The following is a 21,046-nucleotide window of genomic DNA, read 5'->3' on the forward strand; positions in this document are numbered from 1 at the left end:
TCAACATGGTTAAAATGTTTTGGGTAGCCTTCCACAAGCTTCCCACAATAAGTTGGGTGAATTTTGGCCCATTCATCCTGACAGAGCTGGTGTAAATGAGTCAAGTTTGTAGGCCTCATTGCTCGCACACACTTTTTCAATTCTGTCCACACATTTTCTATGGAATTGAGGTCAGGGTGTTGTGACGGCCACTGCAATACCTTGACTTTGTTGCCCTTAAGCCATTTTGCCACAACTTTGGAAGGATGCTCGGGGTCGTCGTCCATTTGGAAGACCCATTTGTGACCAAGCTTTAACTTCCTGACTGCTGTCTTGTGATGTTGCTTCAATATACAGTGGGGCAAAAAAGAATTTAGTCAGCCACAAATTGTGCAAGTTCTCCCACTTAATAAGATGAGAGAGGCCTGTAATTTTCATCATAGTTACACTTCAACTATGACAGACAAAATGAGGAAAGAAAATCCAGAAAATCACATTTACAAGACCCTGCAGCAGTGCAAGTTTTGTAAAGTACCCCCCCCCTTATCTCAGCTCGCCAAACCCACTGCTCCATGTCACCCCATAGCATCTCCCACCTCTCCCACCTGTAGCACACGCTCCAGCAGGTATATCTCTCTAGTCACCCCCAAAACAAATTATTTCTTTGGCCGCCTCTCCTTCCAGTTCTCTGCTGCCAATGGTTGGAACGAACTACAAAATCTCTGAAACTGGAAACACTTCTCTCCCTCACTAGCTTTAAGGACCAACTGTCAGAGCAGCTCAAAGATTACCACACCTGTACATAGCCCACCTATAATTTAGCCCAAACAACTACCTCTTTCCCTACTGTATTTAATTTATTTATTTTGCTCCTTTGCACCCCATTATTTTTATTTCTACTTTGCACATTCCTCCACTGCAAATCTACCATTCCAGTGTTTTACTTGCTATTTTGTATTTACTTTTCCACCATGGCCTTTTTTTGCCTTTACCTCCCTTATCTCACCTCATTTGCTCACATCGTATATAGACTTGTTTATACTGTATTATTGACTGTATGTTTGTTTTACTCCATGTGTAACTGTGTCTTTGTTTGTGTCGAACTGCTTTGCTTTATCTTGGACAGGTCGCAATTGTAAATGAGAACTTGTTTTCAACTTGCCTACCTGGTTAAATAAAGTTGGAAAAAAATCAAATAAAAATAGGTCACCACCAAGCCACAGAAAAACACAGCCATTTTTTCCAGCAAAAGATAGCAGTCACAAAAAGCACAAATAGAGACTAAATTAATCACTAACCTTTGATGATCTTCATCAGATGACACTCATATGACGTCATGTTACACAATACATGTATGTTTTGTTTGATAAAGTTCATATTTATATCAACATCTGAGTTTACATTGGCGCGTTACATTCACTAGTTCCAAAAACATCCAGTGATTTTGCATAGCCACATCATTCAACAGACATACTCATCATAAATGTAGATGATAATACAAGTTATACACATGGAATTATAGATATACCTCTCCTTAATGCAACCGCTGTGTCAGATTTTTTAAAAAAATTACGGAAAAAGCAAACCATGCAATAATCTGAGACGGCGCTCAGAAAAATAGTCAAATTAGCCGCCATGTTGGAGTCAACATAAACAAGAAATTACATGCTAAATATTCCCTTACTTTTGATGATCTTCATCAGAATGCACTCCCAGGAATCCCAGGTCCACAATAAATGTTTGTTTTGTTCGATAATGTCCGTTATTCATTTCCAAATACCTCCTTTTGTTAGCGCGTTTGGTATGCATATCCAAACGCTCGTTCTGGTCAGCGTTACGTCGGACAAAAACTTTTAAAAGTTATATTACAGGTCGAAGAAACATTTCAAACTAAGTAAAGAATCAATCATGAGGATGTTTTTAACATAAATCTTCAATAAAGTTCCAACCGGAGAATTCCTTTGAATCTTGACGAGCAAAGGAACGCAAGTATTAATGAGAAATTTGCGTGACCAGAAAATGGTTGACTGCCAGACACCTGATTCATTCTGCTGTCATTCAGTCCCACAACACAGTAGAAGCCTCGATCAAATTTCTATAGACGGTTGACATCTAGTGGAAGCCCTAGGAAGTGCAACTTCATTAATATCTCAAGGGGATTTCAATGGGAACTGTGTTGAATACATACCAACCTCAGATTTCTCACTTCCTGTTTTGATTTCTCCTCAGGTTTTTGCCTGCCATATGAGTTCTGTTATAGTCACAGATATCATTCAAACAGTTTTAGAAACTTCAGTGTTTTCTATCCAATACTAATAATAATATGCATTAATTAGCAACTGAGACTGAGGAGCAGGCTGTTTACTTTGGGCCATAAGAAGTTAACAAGAAATTTGTGGAGTGGTTGAAAAAAATAGTTTTAATGACTCCAACCTAAGTGTATGTAAACTTCCGACTTCAAATATCACTCCAGTGTAAATTACTAAAAAGTTTATGGCGCTAAATTGTAGAAATACACATGACTGTAAGTCGCTTTGGATAAAAGCGTCTGCTAAATGGCATATATTATTATTATTATTATTAATAACTTCGTCATTATTGGCCAATTTATTGCCTTACCCCCTTCATTCGCACACAATGTATACAGATGATTCTATTGTGTTTTTGACTGGATTGTTAATCCCATGTGTAACTCTGTTGTTTTTGTCACACTGCTTTGCTTTATCTTGGCCAGGTCGCCGTTGTAAATGAGAACTTGTTCTCAACTGGCCTACCTGGTTAAACAAAAATTTAAAAAACTGAGGAAGACAACAGGTATTCAACTATTCCCCTCTTTTATGAAGTTACTCACTGAAGAGGGTTAAACCAAGACCTCATACCTTTTAAAGGGTTAATAAATTGGGTTATGATAAACTGTAAGGTCTCCTGTTCTAGGAGACCTCTGTGTGTGTATTAACACCTGTTTTGAGTGTTGTGCCCTTCAGACATTATCAGAAGGCGGAAACCGCCTACGTTCATACATACTCCTCCTGTCTGGGCCCCACCTGGGTATCTGAGGTTCTGAGAATACCACTGGTTTCCTGAGAACACAAGGCTGCCGCAGGCCTGAAGAAAACAGCCACCTGTCAGAAGATGCTTGGACTCGTTCACCTTGTTATGACCCTATACTTGTGATTGTTTTTTAAAATTACGTTTTACTTTCATTGAGTGTGATATGTGTTTGTATTACCTAACTTCATGAGTTGAATGATATGTACTGTGCAGAATCCTTGGACGTCCCTACCCCCATTGAAGTTGAAATCTAAAATGGTTAAGCAAAGGGTTAGGAAAGGCATTAAATGCGTCAGCATGCTTCAGTTCTGTTGGCGACTAGCCGAACCGAGTGTGCAAGCATAGTACTGTTTGTCCATTTTGCGACGCGGTAGCCAGTTACACTTCCCCAAAATAGTCAGAACTAATCGAAGATATCCCAGGAAATGTCATGAATGTTGACGTTGTTACCGAATAAATCTTAGTCGCGCAATTGTACATCTAAGGCTTTTTTTGTGCAGTATTTCTCAATTAAATAATGTGCATAAAGACGAGTCGTCTCTGGTTGAATAACAACAAAGACTTTATTTAATAATCCCCACTGTTGACCAATCACCGACGAAGGGGCGTAGACATCGGCTCCGAACTTCGGCTTGCCACCAGAAAAAAATGTTATTTGCCCGAACAACAACCGAAAAAAAACTCTCACCGAAGTCCAAAATGAACAAAATCTCGACATAGGTATGTGCACGAACTCTACCGAACTTTGTCGCCCAGGAAGCAAGCAAACTTTTTACGTACGTCCCAAGAACCTAGATATCTGGAAACAATTTGAGTTCGAAACAGGACACGCTGATTGGGTAGTTCATGTACCTGCGCAGCCAGACGATGGGTTCCATTAGTTACTACAGTCACAAAGTCCAAATGGGTTATATTGTAAAAATGCATAAAAAATAATGAATTTGCCCTTAAGGTTAGGCATACAGCTATCAGGTTAAAATCACATTTTAAGAAGATAAATTGTATAAATGGGTGGGGCTTATGACTTTGTGGCTGTGGTAACTAGTGACGAACCAGTAGGAAAGCGAAAGAGACAACCAGCTAAAGGCGAGCGCGCGGCCATGTTGAATTGTCGTTTTTTTAAGAAGAGACAATAGAGAGACAAGTCGGTGGGTTTCACGAAACACAAACAGTTTCATAATACTTGGGAAATTTGCTTTAATTAAGTTAACGAGAGAAGACGTTCGATGAACATCAAGGTAACGTGTTGTATTTGTTTGAAGTAGCTGCTACTCGGCTGCCTATGCTAGCATGTTTGAAGGAGAGTCGACCAGTCAGCCTACGCTTAACGTTAGTTACCATAGCTAGCTAACCAGCAATGTTTGCTAAGCAAACGTGTTAGCTAGTTATTTCATATTTTACTTTCTAAAATCTGTCGACTTTATCTAAATCGTAAGCCTCAGCTCGAACATGTGTCGTGAACGTACTGCTAGCCTCCTAGTAGTCAGTCAAAATATCTCAGCCCAAAAACTTCGATTAACACGTTGTCACAGCTAGCTAGTTAACGTTAGTTGACACACACAACTCTAGCTAGCTACATTAGCTTAGCTAATCTACTTTACCGGGCATTCAATGCCACTATCAACATAATTAGTAAAGTTTGCCTACCGTTAGTTTGCCATCTAACGTTTGCTGGTAAACCAATTGTGGGTCTCTGTTGGCTGCTCAACAATTTGTTAATTGTTTCATGAGTACACTGATCACCAACTCGGCGCTAACTAAACTATTTTGTTGAACTCAGCTAGCTATCGTAGTGTTTTAGCACAGCCAACTTGTGCGTAGCTAACGTGTACTCATAACTTATGTTTGGATCTTTTTAAAACAGTTTTTCTGCTTTGCTTTAGCCCCAGATCGCTGCACTTGGTAACTAACGTTAGCTAACTACTCTTATATCGGCAATTTCTACCACGTAACCTAACTAGCTAGCTAAACATTTTGCTAATATGTCCAGTTCGCTAGTTACACGTTAAAACTAAAATGCTCAAGTTTAACGTTAGACTCGATTAGCTCACGTTCTGGAAATAAACATAATTTCAAGTGTAGTCCTAGTTAGTGGTTGTTTTGTTTAGAAGTTGAGATTAATTTACATGTTTAAATTGTTGAAACCAATCTCCACTTCCTTTTAGTATTAGCTACGGTCAATAGCAGCACAGGCACAGGCACTTGTGATGCTTTTGTCCTTATGATGTATTGTTGCTTTCGTGCAGGTAACCAGGAGTTGAATGCAAATGTGACTGAGTGTGTCAGCTCCACATCTACCACAGCAAAAGAAGAGCACAACAGCAGAACACACATTGTTACTGTCAAAGTGAACAGCACAAAGGGTTGGAACTATTTCCCTCAGTGTTTTGTGTAAGTCAATTTTTTGTGGTTGTCAAGCGCACAATTTTTTTTGCTTCATAATACACACAAAAAAACACCAAGTTGAGAGATTCAGAGAAACATAGGGATAGTCCATGTGAATCAGAAGAGAGTACAGGTCTGTTTGAATGTAAAAGACTAAAAGCACTTGAGACTAACAAAGACACAGCCACTCCAGTCCAGGAAAAACGGCGAAAAGGTCTTTGAACATAGAAACAATATTAAAAACTTTACAGGTTGTTGTACACCGAAAACAGACTTCAGAAAAAGTTATTTTCGCCAGGAATAAGACTGCTTCAGGATAATTTACTTTAATGTTTGAATTCTGAAACACTTTCGCAAAGGTTTGTTTTTTGAGCGGATATATGATCTATTTATTCATATAAATGCTAATTTCTCCCTTTTTGGGGAGCGTCGTCTTGTAAATATACAATTTTCATACGCCAGACTCTTCTTTTCAAGAGGGCTGTACGTATAAGTATACATACATTCTTTAAATTAGAAATCCTGAAAACAAGATTTTATTTTTGTGAACTAAATAACAAGGACAATAGTTCCACGAGTGGATAAACAAGATCTAAGGAAACATTGGATAGGGAAAAAAAAGTTTAGCTTTACACTGTGAGTGACTAAGGCATTGACAGACTGTGAAGGACAACCTCTCTAAGCCATGTCTACAGCAAGAACAGAGAACCCAACATCCATAATGGGACTGAACAAGCCCAACGGGCAGTTTAGAGGACCACTCAAGCCAGTTGGACTAACACCAGGATCCCTGGCAACTACCCCACAACCAGATGCCCACCAGAAGGGAGGCAACATTCCCCAGGGCAGTGGGGGCATCCGTTTTGGCGATGACTGGAAGAAGTGCCTGCAGCTTCCACAGAAGGACTGCAGATTTAGAACATCAGTAAGTCCTAGTGATACATTCACAGTTTAATAAAGCAAGTCCATCAATCAATAATGACCCCAGCTTCAACCTTGATGTCTACTCTTTCCCCAGGATGTGACATCGACCAAGGGGAATGAGTTTGAGGACTACTGCCTGAAGCGGGAGCTACTGATGGGGATCTTTGAGATGGGCTGGGAAAAACCATCTCCTGTACAGGTGACTTCCCTCTGCTGCTCTGTCCATGACTATTTTGGAATTTTGTTGAATGTGTGTTGGTGTTTGCTCATGTTTGTGGAACTCTCTCACCACCCTGTGTCTGTCTGTCTCCCCAGGAGGAGAGCATCCCCATTGCTCTGTCAGGAAGGGACATCCTGGCCCGGGCTAAGAACGGCACCGGGAAAAGCGGAGCCTACCTCATTCCTCTCCTGGAGAGGATAGACCTGAAGAAGGACCACATACAGGGTGAGAACTGCACCAGCTGCTACTCAATACCGTTTCAACATCAATCCATGTAATCTCATTTGCTTGTTTAAATCAATTTTGGTACGAAGTCCGTCTGTGAAGTCTGCACTTAATGTTTTATGATTAATTTGGCCTATTGTGGCGTAATCACTGGTGAACACCCCTATGTAGTTGCCTGAACAATTCACTAGATTGATGCACAAGTAAGCACACATTCAGTGTATGGAGAGGCCATTACAACGGTCCAGTACGCCTGGTGGGACACGGAATCTCTTGATATACGGACTGACCCAGTGTCACAAACCTAACGCCCACACAGTGTGCTCTAATAGAGCTGGACCACAAAGGAACTGCATGCCACAGATTCATAATATGTCAAGGCCACTTCAGTTTAGTGAGTTTGATAAATTACATTCAGTTAAGCCAGTGCCTGAGCTCATCACCTGTCAGTGAAATTGAGCTTTTTAATGGTCTCCAGTTATAGGTTATTTATTCCAATTGGTTTGTGGAGATTTTTTCTCTTGTCCCTCATTCCCCAACTGTATCTCTGCATAATCCTTCATTTCTCCCTCATCTCTGCAGCCATGGTGATGGTTCCTACACGAGAGTTGGCCCTGCAGGTGAGCCAGATCAGCATCCAGGTGAGCAAGCACATGGGTGGGGTCAAGGTCATGGCCACCACGGGAGGCACCAACCTGAGGGACGACATCATGCGCCTGGACGAGACTGGTAACTACCACTCAGTCACGGGGGACGGGCAGTCGGAAGGGTTATAGTGTCATATCCAATGTGTGAAGAATTGCAGCTGATTATAGCTCTACATGCATTATGGATATTGTTTGCTTGTGTGACGGACACTGAACTTTGTTACTTTAAATCCAGTTTGGCTGTTGATCAAGAGACTTGCCTGTGTTACGTGACAGCACATTGTGCAGATCCTCATTGTGCCTTTATGTACTGTACTTACTAGGGCTGTAATGATCAGTACCCGATTGAAATGTTTAAGATACTTTTGGTCATGTAGTGTATGTGAACACCTGCTCGTCGAACATCTCATTCCAAATTCATGGGCATTAATATGGAGTTAGTCCTCCCTTGGGGCAGTTGTCATTCTACTGGCATCTGCCAAACCCAGATTTGTCCTTTGGCCTGCCAGACGGTGAAGCTTGATTCATTACTCCAGAGAACGCGTTTCTAGTGCTCCAAAATCGAATGGTGGCGAGTTTTACACTACTCCAGCCGACACCATGCGCAATGCCAAGCGATCTTGGGCTTGTGTGCGGTTGGTCGGCCATGGAAACCCATTTCATGAAGCTCCCCGACAAACAGCTCTTGTGCTGAAGTTGCTTCAAGGCAGTTTTGGAACTCTATAATGAGTGTTGCGAACGAGGACAGACTATTTTTATGTACCTCAGCACTACCACTTTGTTGCTGAGCCATTATTGCTCCTAAATGTTTCAACTTCACAATAACAGCACAGACAGTTGACCTGGGCAGCTTTAGCGAGGCAGACATTTGGGGAACTGACTTGTTGGAAAGGTGGCATCCTATGACTGTACAATCTATGGAGATTGCATGGCTGTTTTATACACCTGTCAACAACTGGTGTGGTCGAATCTACTAATTTGAAGAGGGGTCCACATACTTTTGTATATAGTGTGTATGAGTTATTTTGTCCGCTGTAACGATAGCTCCCTGATTTCAAATGTTTAAGGTATAAGTGCATTGATCATCAGGACCCCTAACCAATCCAAATGTAACATGCATCCTCAGAAAATCGATTCAAATGTTACGAATTGCCGATTCACTTTTTTGTTATTGCTCAAATTACTTTCTACTTTCCGAAACTACCTAATCTTTTATGGCAACTGCGTCCTCTCCTTACTGTTGAACTAAGCATGTAATTATGTTGACTGTCATTGATCTAAAAGTCATTTTGCCTGCTCAACAACCCCAGTCAATATCAGTAGACTGGTCACTCTGTGTCCTGTGTGCAGCTTCGCACGCTGTCCAACGATGGGTATTCCTGATCTGGTATATTTGCGACTCACATACAGCATTCAAATGTTGGTAAAATGGCTTGCGCAATATTAGCCTTTTTAGGTGAGTGACAGCCAATGACATTTTTCTAGTTAAAAAAAATATAAAAATAAAATGCATTTTTTAAAAGGTGGGTAGGCTACATACTGATCAGGGCATGCATTCAATTTTATTTTGATCACTATCAGCAGTAGTTTTGCTTAAAACAATCTGTATTTGTCATTTTTAGCTATAGAAGGTAAAAGTTTATAATTTCATAACGAAGACTGCAATCACTTTTTCTATCTACTACATGGTCTGGTCGAAGTTAGAGAAGAAAACGAGCTCACTGAGTCCGTCAACTTCCAAACGGTCAAAACCAACTCTTACCCTACGAGGTCCGGAGCCTGCTGGTTTTCTGTTCTACCTGATTATTAATCGCACCCGCCTAGTGGCGCAGGTCTAAATCAGTCCTTGATTTAGAACCTCCTCATGCCTTTTGCACACATTGTATATAGACTCCCCTTTTTTTCTACTGTGTTATTGACTTGTTAATTGTTTACTCCATGTGTAACTCTGTGTTGTCTGTTCACACTGCTATGCTTTATCTTGGCCAGGTTGCAGTTGCAAATGAGAACTTGTTCTCAACTAGCCTACCTGGTTAAATAAAGGTGAAATAAATAAGAATGAACAACAGAAAAATGCTGTGGATCTGGCTTCGAGGCCTAGAGTTACGTTTCAGGGGTCTAAACGGTCCGATTGTGAGACGGGTGAAATACAAAGTTGTGCTATGTCACAGTAGGTTTTTAAGTATTTATACATTACTAGCTCTAACACTTAATCAGCAAAAATGACATTCATTAGTGGGTGATGGTGATTTTCCTTATGGCTCAGATCAGATGCCTACATGCATCATTTACACACAGATCCAGCTCCAAGATACCCAGGGGTGGCAGGTAGCCTGACAAGGTGAAAATCTGTTCTGCCCCTAAACAATGCAGTTAACCCATGTTCCCCGGTAGGCCGTCATTGTAAATAAGAATTTGTTCTTAACTGACTTGCCTAGTTAAACTTAAAAAGCTCATGAGCTCCAAATCTGCAGCAGATTTGAAATTAGAATGGAAAATGAATGTGTTTATACAACAGATGTTAGTGGATCGCATCGATATGTTCCTCTAATCGCACTGAATCGTTTCAAACTAAAACATATTGTACCTGTATCGGTGACAATTTCTTAAGATGCGTAACAGCCAGTCTTAAAAGGGAAATATGAACATCCCCAGTACTTACTGTTAATTTTCACAATTTTCTCTTCCTCGTCCCGTCTCTCAGTGCATGTGGTGATAGCAACACCAGGCAGGATCCTGGACCTGATAAAGAAGGGCGTGGCCAAAGTGGACAAAGTCCAGATGATGGTGATGGATGAGGTGAGCTTTACTGGCTGTTTTATTGAAGCGGCATATGTTACGAAATCTGGAAAGTATGTTTTTTGTGGAAGAATCCGTAGTTGCTCATTTTGTTTTGCTAATGGAATAATATTATTTTGCTAATGGAATAATATTGTTTTAATAAGCCAAGTGAACACAGCCCCACTTTGCCACCTGCTCTGTTTGAAATAGTTAATGTGCTGAGGATTCACTCAATTGGGTCATTAACTTGGTGACTGGGAGCAGTATTTTCACATCTGGATGAAATTCAACTGCCTGCTACTCATCCCCATAAGATAAGATATGCATATTATTAGGAAGTTTGGATAGAAAACACTGAAGTTTCTAAACTCTTGAATCATGTCTGTGAGTATAACAGAACTTATGTAGCAGGCGATACCCAGAGGAAAAAACATTCTGATTTTTGTTGTTGTTGAGGTCACTCTCTTTTCAATGGGCTTTCATTGGGAATCCAGATTTCTAAGGGACCTTCTTGCAGTTCCTACTGCTTCCACTGGATGTCACCAGTCTTTAGAAATTTGTTGAGGTTTTTCCTTTGTGTAATGAAATAGCCCTGTTCAAAACGAGGGTCACTTCAAGTGTACTGTTAGAGGCGCGTGACCAGAAAGGTAGCCTCAGTTTGTTTTCTTCCAGTATTGACCACAGATCATCCCGTCTTCAATTTGATAAATTATTTACTTTAAAAAATACCTAAAGTTGTATTACAAAAGTAGTTTGAAATGTTTTGGCAAAGTTTACAGGTAACTTTTGAGATTTTGTCGTCACGTTGAGCAAGTTGGAACCAGTGTTTTTCTGGATCAAACGCGCCAAATAAATTGACATTTTGTATATATATATGACAGAATTAATCAATCAAAAGCACCGTTTGTGATGTTTGGGACATATTGGAGTGCCAACAAGACTCTCGTCAAAGGCATGATTTATATTTTTATTTCTGCGTTTTGTGTCGCACCTGCAGGGTTGAAATATGTTTTCTCTCTTTGTTTATGGAGGTGCTCCCCTCGGATAATAGCATTGTTTGTTTTTACCTAAAGGCCTGTTTGAAATCTGACATGTTGGCTGGATTCCCAACACGTGTAGCTTTAATTTGGTGTCTTACATGTGTTATTTCATGAAAGTTTGATTTTTATAGTAATTTATTTGAATTTGCTGCTTTGCATTTTAACTGGCTTTTGGCCAGGTTGGGAGGCTAGCGTCCCACATATCCCAGAGAGGTTAACAAATGTCCTTGTGTCCTGACTCTCCCTCTCCAGGCAGACAAGCTGCTGTCTCAGGACTTTGTAGTCCTCATCGAAGACATCATCAGCTTCCTGGCTAAGGGGCGACAGATCCTACTCTACTCTGCCACCTTCCCCATCAGTGTGCAGAAGTTCATGGTGAGAGGACTTGACTTGATGACTGGGGGGCTAGAGAGTGAGCGAACGGGGGGAGACCAAGGGGGTGGTTGGATAGACCGAGGTGGAGATGTACATGGAGGTTCAATGAGAGAAAGGAGTCTGAATTAAAAGTTGACAACTGAATTGTCTTTACACTCAATTGTGATCTGTTTTCCCCCTGTCCCCCTCTCCAGGCGAAGCACCTTTCAAAGCCCTATGAGATCAACCTGATGGATGAGCTGACACTGAAGGGCATCACCCAGTACTATGCCTACGTCACTGAGAGGCAGAAAGTCCACTGCCTCAACACCCTCTTCTCCAGGGTGAGTCTATCTAAAGCTGTGGAGGTAGTTTGTTGAGCTATGTACAGTGCATTCGATAAGTATTCGGACCCCTTGACTTTCTCCACATTTTGTTACATTACAGCCTTATTCTAAAATGTTTTGAATGATTTTTTCCCCCTCATCAATCTACACACATACCCCATAATGGAAAAGTGAAAATAGGTTTTTATAAACTTTAGCAAGTGTATTAAAATAAACTCCTTATTTACACAAGTGTTCAGAGACTTGAAATTGAGCTCAGGTGCATCATGTTTCCATTGATCATCCTTGATGATTCTACAACTTGGAGGCCAACTGTTGTAAATTCAATTGATTGAACATGAATTGGAAAAGCACACACCTATCTAGATAAGCTTCCACAGTTGACAGTGCATGACAGATCAAAAACCAAGCCATGAAGTCGAAGGAATTATCAGTTCCGAGTCAGGATTGTGTCAAGACACAGATCTGGGGAAGGGTACCAAAAAATTTCTCCAGCATTGAAGGTCCCCAAGAACAGTCGCCTCCATCATTCTTAAATGGAAGACTCCTCCTAGAGTCTTCTATTCCTTTGCGTCCTCAGAGCATGTGCATACCAGCTGGCTGGTGTGTTTATGGACATATTCAATCAATCCCTATCCCAGTCTACTGTTCCCACATGCTTCAAGAGGGCTACCATTGTTCCTGTTCCCAAGAAAGTTAAATGAACATCGACCCGTAGCACTCACTTATGTCATCATGAAGTGCTTTGAGAGACTAGTCAAGGATCATATCACCTGACACCCTAGACCCACTCCAATTTGCTTACTGGCCCAATAGGTCCACAGATGATGCAATCACACTGCCCTAACCCGTCTGGACAAGAGGAATAACTATGTAAGAATGCTGTTCACCGACTACAGCTCAGCATTTAACACCATAGTACTCGTCAGTAAGCTCGATACCCTGTGTCTCGACCCCGTCCTGTGTAACTGGGTCCTGGATTTTCTGACGGGCTGCCCCCAGGTGGTGAGGATGGGAAATATCTCCACCCCACTGATCCGCAACACTGGGGCGCCACGAGTGTTCTGAGCCCTCTCCTGTACTCCCTGTTCACCCATGACTGCGTGGCCATGCACGGCTCCAACTCAATCATCAAGTTTGCAGACACTACAGTATGGCTTGTCACCAAAAGCACTCAAACTTCTACAGACGCACAATCGAGAGCATCCTGTCGGGCTCTATCACCGCCTGGTACGGCAACTGCATTGCCCACAACCGTAAAGCTCTCCACGGTGTAGTGCGGTCTGCACAACGCAACACCGGGGGCAAACTACCTGCCCTCCAGGACACCTACACCACCAGATGTCACAGGAAGGCCAAAAGATCATCAAGGACAACCACCACCTGAGCCACTGCCTGTTCACCCCGCTATCATCCAGAAGGTGAGGTCAGTGCAGGTGCATCAAAGCTTGAACCGAGAAGCTGTTTTTCAGTCTATCTCAAGGCCATCACTGTTAACTTCTTACGGCTGAAATCTTGTTAACGGGATTGATTTGACAACAGCCAGTGAAAGTGCAGGGCGCCAAATTCAAACAAATCTCATAATTAAAATTCCTCAAACATACAACTATTGTACACCATTTTTTTAAAAACTCAATCTGACCAGTGTCCGGTTTCAAAAAGGCTTTACGACAAAAGCATACCATGCGCTTTATGTTAAGTCAGCACCAAGTCACAGAAAAAGAGCCATTCTTCCAGCCAAAGAGGAGTCACAAAAAGCAGAAATAGAGAAAATGAATCACTAACATTTGCTCTTCATCAGATGACACTCATAGGACTTCATGTTACACAATACATGTATGTTTGGTTTGATGAAGTTCATATTTATATCCAAAAATCTGTTTACATGGCATGTTCACTAATGTTTTGCTTCCAAAACATCCGGTGATTTTTTTTTTTTGCAGAGAGCCACGTCAATTTACAGAAATTCTCAACATATATGTTGATGAAAATACAAGTGTTATGCATGGAATTAAAGATATACTTCTCCTTAATGCAACAGATTTCATAAAAGCGTTACGGAAAAAGCATACCATGCAATGATCTGAGTACAGAGCTCAGGCACCAAAACAAGCCATACAGACACCCGCCATGTTGTGGAGTCAACAGAAGTCAGAAATAGCATTATAAATATTCACTTACCTTTGATCTTCATTGGAATACACTCCCAGGAAACCCAGTTCCACAAATGTTTGTTTTGTTCGATAAAGTCCATAATGTCCAAATACCTCCTTTTTGTTAGCGTTTAGTTCACAAATCCAAATTCACAAGGCGCAGGCACTTAATCCAGACAAAGTCAAAGTTCCATTACAGTTCATAGAATCAATCTTTAGTACGTTTTTTTTATCTCAATATTCCAACTGGACAATTCCTTTGTCTTTAGAAATGAAAAGGAACGCAGCTCACTCTCTCGGCCGCGCGCATGACTTGGCTCATGGCATTCTGCCAGACCTCTTAGTCAAACAGCGCTTATTTGCTCCCCCTTCACAGTAGAGGCCTGAAACAAGGTTCTAAAGACTGTCTAGTGGATTCTATAGGAAGTGCAATCGGACCACATTTTACACTAAATTGGATAGGCAAAGACTTGACCTACAAACCTCATACATCCTGGTTGGATTTGTTCTCATCTTTCTGCCTGCTATATGAGTTCTGTTATACTCAGACATCATTCAAACAGTTTTAGAAACTTCAATGTTTTCTACCCATTTCTACTCTTAATATACATATCTTAGCTTCTGGGCCTGAGTAGCAGGCAGTTTACTCTGGGCATCTTATTCATCCAAGGTACTCAATACTGCCCCCCCAGCCATAAGTTAAACAGCCATCACTAACATTGAGTGGCTGCTGCCAACATACTGACTCAAATCTCTAGCCACTTTAATAATTAAATATGGAATATAATGAATCTATCACTAGCCACTTCAAACAATGCCACTTTGTTCACATACGCTACATTACCCATGTATGTATATACTGTACTCTAAACTGTATCTTACCTATGTGTCATGGCCTTCGCTCATCCATATATTTAAATGTACATATTGATTACTTGTTATATATTACTGATTGGTCGGAACTAGAAGCACAAGCATTTCGCTACACTCGCATTAACATCTGCTAAACATGTGTATGTGACCAATAAAATTTTATTTTAGTGCTGGCCACCTGGCCAAACTGAGCAATTGGGGGTGAAGGCCCTTGGTCAGGGAGGTGACCAGGAACCCAATGGTCCATCTGACAGAGCTCCAGAGTTCCTCTGTGGAGATAGGAGAACCTTTCAGGAGAACCTTTCAGAAGGACAATCTCTGCAGCACTCCAGAAATCGGGCCTTTATGGTAGTAGCCAGGTGGAAGCCACTACTCTGTGAAAGGCACATGACAGCTCACTTGGAGTTTGACAAAATGCACCTAAAGGAATCTCAGACCATGAGAAACAAGATTCTCTGGTCTGATGAAACCAAGATTGAACTATTTGTCCTGAATGCCAAGTGTCACATCTGGAGTAAACCTGCCACCATTCCTACAGTTAAGCATGGTGGTGGCAGTACCATGCTGTGGGGATGTTTTTCAGGTGCAGGGACTGGGAGACTAATTAGGATCGAGGGAAAGATGAACAGAGATCCTAATTGAAAACCTTCGCCTCAGTCTGAGGTCCTGAGTGCTCTGGAGCAAGTTAACATTCCAAGAGGACAATGACCCTGAACACAGCCAGGCAACGCGGGAGTGGCTTTGGGACAAGTCTCAATGTCCTTGAGTTGCCCAGCCAGAGCTCGGACTTGACCCGATCGAACATCTCTGGAGAGACCAAAAAATAGCTGTCTAGCAGCAGTCTTCATCCAACCTGACAGAACTTTTGATTTGATCTGCAGAGAAGAATGGAAGAAACTTACCCAAATACATTTGTGCCAAGCTTGTAGTGTCCTACTCATGGCTGTAATTGGTGCCAAAGGTGCTTCAACAAAGTACTGAGTAAAGGGTCTGAATAGTTGTGATTCAAAAAAAAAATAATGTTCTTACTTTTCTAAAAACCTGTTTTTGCTTTGTCATCGTGGGGTGTTGGTGTAGATTGAGGGGCGTGGGGGGCTAATCCATTTTAGAATAAGGCTGTTAATGTGACAAAATATGGGAAAATTAAAGCGGGTCTGAATACTTTACGAATGCACTGTACCTGCTTGATGAGTAACCTTGAAGGAGCCTTAGCTCCCAGAGATTTCGCCTCAAGTTTTGCTAGATAGCCTAACTCTTGAGGTGGGTTGGAACCTTGTGTTCTATACCTGGTCCTTTACATACGCAGTCAGAAAAGCTCTTGTTTCAGTCGTAGAGATATTGGCTAATGGTAGAGCAGGAAGCCATGTTTCGGTCATCCATTCATAATGAGTAAATTGTCTCATCAATGCGTCTTTTGTTCTCCAACAGCTCCAGATCAACCAGTCCATCATCTTCTGTAACTCCACCCAGCGGGTTGAGCTGCTGGCCAAAAAGATAACCCAGCTGGGATACTCCTGCTTCTACATCCACGCCAAGATGATGCAGGTCAGCTCAGCCGGCCCAGCCACTTGCACTTTAGATGTAGACCGCATGGAATACCTTCTCATTAGACCGTGTGTAGCCATGTTTTGCAAACCCTTCCACTGGTTTTGCCTTTGAAACAGGAGTACAGAAACCGTGTTTTCCATGACTTCAGAAACGGACTCTGCAGGAACTTGGTCTGTACAGGTAACATATTTTTATCCTTGAGTTGAATGATTTGCTTGGTTGATAAAAAATAAAAAAAGATAACCGATAGACTGTTAAATTATTCTCTTGCATCTCTGCTTAGATCTGTTCACCAGGGGAATTGACATCCAAGCAGTGAACGTAGTGATCAACTTTGACTTCCCCAAGAATGCTGAGACGTACTTGCATCGCATCGGCAGATCAGGTGAGACCATACACTGTATTTTCATCATGCCGTCAACTCAGACCTCGGGCCACATGTCCTCCAGCTACCATCTGCTCATCTCCTGGGTAAATAAAGCATCAAATATAAGCCTGTTGCTTATTTTAACACCTTCTCCAGGGAGATTCGGTCACCTGGGTCTGGCCATAAACCTGATCACCTCTGAGGACCGCTTCAACCTGAAGTCCATCGAGGACCAGCTGGTGACCGACATTAAGCCCATCCCCGGCAGCATCGACAAGGGCCTGTACGTGGCAGAGTTCCACTCTGCCGAACCAGACGCCGAAGACGAGATCCGAGGCAAGGACGGCGAGTTAAGTGCAGCATAAACGGTAAGGTTTGTCCACTTATGCAGAGATAAGTCTCCCACTACTCATAGAAAGGACTGGGTAGTTATTTCACCTTTTGTTTTGTCATCTGAGTCCTTTGACTCCTTGCTGGTCAGTGGTGATAAAACAAAATAAATTTGGGCATTGGGGCCTGAACTGAAAAATGGTTTACTCATGTTCAGCCTAGCTCTTGATAAAAGATTCTCGGTGGATAGGATTGTTGAATTGGCTTTACTTCTGCTTTTGCAATTTGATTACATTAGTTCCTAACTGGAGCCCTGTCTCTTTTCCAGGAGAACAAGAGGCGTCTGGCATTCATCACACCATCCCCTGCTGCGCACAGACATTCAGATTAGTTTGACCTAATATAAAAAAATTCTACAGGATGCATCTTCCAGTTTTTTTTATTTGTATTTTTTGGGATAATGTTTACAGCAGTGGTCAGTTTGTTTTGGCACAGATTACATCTGTTTTTTAACCAATATGATATGTACCCAACTTGTCAAAGGTCAATAATTTTCTAAGTCTGCCGTTTTTCTGTATGGTCAGTGTATCACTGGTGGCTTCTAATACAGTCACATTTCATCATTTCCTGTTGAAAAGGCCCTCCTCGCTTGTCAGGTTCACTTCCTATAGACTTATTTCTGAGCATATGACTGTCGAGCAAACCAAAGCTGAACATGTTGATAGGGGAGTATGGATTTACTCAACCAAAAGGACCTCCTCTGCTTTAACGGCTGTTTGGGGAAAGCTATCACGGTGCTATATGGTGGAAATACGAATAGAACTACATTTTTAAAGTTTTTTTGTTTTTAAGTGTTCATGCTAATGTGACTTTACAGTTGTACATGAAAGGCACCTCCATGAATAGTTTTTGTCAGACTCACATGGATGAGTCCAATGATGAGTGTTGCTTAGTTGACTTATTGTTTATTTGTCTCGTATTTTACAGCCTCCTTAGTAGGCTATAGCACCAGACAGACCCGTAACTCTGTGGGCAACAGATCCCTTAGACAAGGAGATGATGGCAGTAGAACCTGACATGGATAAGAGCCTGTATCAACAGAGTAAACATTTTATTTAGATTCACTGACCCCCCCCCCCCCACAAAAATAATTATACATGCTGAAGCCAGTCATCTTATTCTATTGCTCTCTGACTCTTCTGTTCCTCTCACATTCTTCCTCTTAACTCACTCGCGTGCCTTAATCTAACCTCCGCTCAGAGTTTATACTGTACATCTGAAAGGATCTGTCTGTGTGAACCAGAGCTCCAGAAAGTAGCTTGAAAGTTCGGTTCCAAAAAGAGCTTCTCTGGTAATGTGTTCTTTAGCTCTCACCAAGTCAGTGCTTGTTTTCTCAGCTTCCCAGAACTCCCCTGTGTTTTTAATGTGGAGTAGTTGAAAATGATCTAAGGTCAATTTTGCAAACCCCTCTCCTATTGGTTAATATTAGGATTTAGGGATGAAAACCTGACCCTAGATCTATCCGTAGCTTGCCAGGAAGCAGGAATGGTCACACAGGGTGGGGGGGACCCTAATCTCTAACACAAGAAGTGATTTGTTACAATACTGGCAATTGTCGTTGAGGAATCACAGCATTTCAGTCATTTTCTCAATTGTTATGCAATGTATTTTTCCTCTTTCGTACAGCTATATTGGGTAGGCTGACAGAGCAATGGTTGTGTTGAGGGAAGATTGTGGCAGTACTCTCATTGGCCAAATTACAGTGTTCTACTTTTAAAAGGATAAAATATTGCCAAATACAATCTTGTCTTATAGCGACAACCCTAACAGATCCTACAATCTTCAACATTCGAGATGTAGCAGAGGACTGGCCTCTGCATTGAGTGTAGCACCAGCAGAACAGAACAGGGACCATTGTAATGCATGTACTGTAAGCCCTTATTTAAACAGCCTACAATACTGAGCACTGTTTCCCCACATCTGGCTCTGGAGTATCCCTGTAAATGCTGGAGTTTATTTAACTTATTTCATTGTCAATTATCCTCAATTGAGGCACTTGAGCACTGAAATGGGACTTATGATTTGAGCATTGAAGTGTCTGTGTTAAACATTATTAATTGGTTAATCTCAGCACACCAGCCGCTCACAGCGATGAGCAATAGCTTTGGGAGGAAGCTATAAATTGGTTAAGTGAAGCAGTATTTGCCAGGGGTACTCCAGGGCCAACTATAAGAAGACTATGGTAGACTTGTTGATTTGAATTTATTTCTATCCAATTCATTTGGTTTGAGTAATGCTCCTGTTGTAGTTGTCTTGTGTTGGCAGAGGTTACCTGCTGAGCTGTAAAGTGGTAGGAGGATGGCTAAGCAAAGTTTATTCTACAGCCAATTGTGTCAATGCCAGCACCTGAAGGAATCAAATAAAGGCCTGCTGATTCTCCATCCCTGTGTCTTAAGTTTTCATGTGTATTGGTTCATCACACTGAACATTATGTGCATGTATTTTTGACAAGTTACATTGTATCAGTGGTCAGCTAACATGTATGCATAACCTATTTGGCGTAGGCCTGTCGTGAAACTAGCTATATGTATACATTAACTTTGCTAGGTCAGATTTGGTGTTAATGATACATCTGGAAAACGTTTTAAGATACCATAATATACAGTACCAGTCAAGGTTGGACACCTACTCACCTTTGCTACATTGTAGAATAATAGTGAAGACAACTATGAAGTAACACAGAATCATGTAGTAACCAGAAAAGTGTTAAACTAAGCTACATATATCTTAGATTCTTCAAAGTAGCCACCCTTTGCCTTGACTGCTTTGTACACTCTTGGCATTCTCTCAACCTCTTTAATGAGGTAGTCTTGAAGGAGTTCCCACATATGCTGATCACTTGTTGGCTGCTTTTCCTTCACTCTTCGGTCAATCTCATCCCAAATAATTTCAATTGGGTTGAGGTCAGGTGATTGTGGAGGCTAGGTCATCTGATGCTGCAATCCATCACTTTTCTTCTTGGTCAAATAGCCCTTACACAGCCTGTAGGTGTGTTTGGTCATTTTCTTGTTGAAAAACAAATGGTAGTCCCACTAAGCCCAAATCCGATGTGATGGCGTATAGCTGCAGAATGCTGTGGTAGCCATGCTGGCTAACTGCCTTGAATTTGAAATCATTGTCACCCGCCAAGCACCATCACACCACCACCATGCTTCACTGTGAGAACCACACATGTGGATATCAACCGTTCTTACAAAGACACTGGTTGGAACAAAAATCTCAAATTTGGACTCATCAGACCAAAGGACGGATTTCCACTGGTCTAATGTCCATTGCTCGTATTTCTTGGCCCAAGCAAGTCTCTATTATTATTGGTGTCCTTAAGTAGTTTCTTTGCAAAAATGTGTCCATGAAGGCCTGATTTGCACAGTCCCCTCTAAGCAGTTAATGTCTGTTTACTTTAATTTATTTGGGCTGCAATTTGAGGTGCAGTTCATTTCTGATTTCTGAGGCTGGTAACTAATGAATTTATCCTCTGCAGCAGATGTAACTCTGGCTCTTCCTTTCCTGTGGCGATCCTCAGAGTTTCATCATAGTGCTTGATGGGTTTTGTGACTGCACTTGAAGAACAATGGACTATTGTCTCTCTTTGCTTATTTGAACTGCTCTGCCATTATATGGACTTGGTCTTTTACCAAATAGGGCTATTCTGTATACCACCTCTACCTTATCACAACACAACTGATTGGCTCAAATGCATTAAGAAGGAAATAAATTCCACTAAAACTTTTGAAAGGCACGCTTGTTAATTGAAAAGCATTC

General features: G+C 41.5%; 1 protein-coding gene across 3 annotated transcripts; it reads left to right on the forward strand.

The window, feature by feature from the left end:
• The first annotated feature begins 3,625 nt into the window (after positions 1–3,625).
• Positions 3,626–19,665, forward strand: LOC123998041 (probable ATP-dependent RNA helicase ddx6). 3 transcript variants are annotated; one of them, XM_046302872.1, is made up of 13 exons: positions 3,626–3,750; positions 5,277–6,340; positions 6,434–6,538; positions 6,655–6,784; positions 7,367–7,513; positions 10,136–10,230; positions 11,505–11,627; positions 11,822–11,950; positions 16,408–16,524; positions 16,644–16,707; positions 16,811–16,912; positions 17,051–17,262; positions 17,553–19,665. In XM_046302872.1, exons 2-12 carry the CDS (start codon positions 6,101–6,103, stop codon positions 17,257–17,259), a joined length of 1,461 nt encoding a protein of 486 aa, XP_046158828.1. In that variant the 5' UTR covers positions 3,626–3,750; positions 5,277–6,100; the 3' UTR covers positions 17,260–17,262; positions 17,553–19,665. The 3 variants fall into 3 exon arrangements, with proteins under 3 accessions (XP_046158828.1, XP_046158829.1, XP_046158827.1); XM_046302873.1 differs by lacking the exon at positions 3,626–3,750 and adding an exon at positions 4,076–4,178; XM_046302871.1 differs by lacking the exon at positions 3,626–3,750 and adding an exon at positions 4,097–4,268.
• Positions 19,666–21,046: the final 1,381 nt, after the last annotated feature.

Source organism: Oncorhynchus gorbuscha, linkage group LG15 (genome assembly GCF_021184085.1).
Source record: "Oncorhynchus gorbuscha isolate QuinsamMale2020 ecotype Even-year linkage group LG15, OgorEven_v1.0, whole genome shotgun sequence".
NCBI classification, from domain to species: Eukaryota; Metazoa; Chordata; class Actinopteri; order Salmoniformes; family Salmonidae; genus Oncorhynchus; species Oncorhynchus gorbuscha.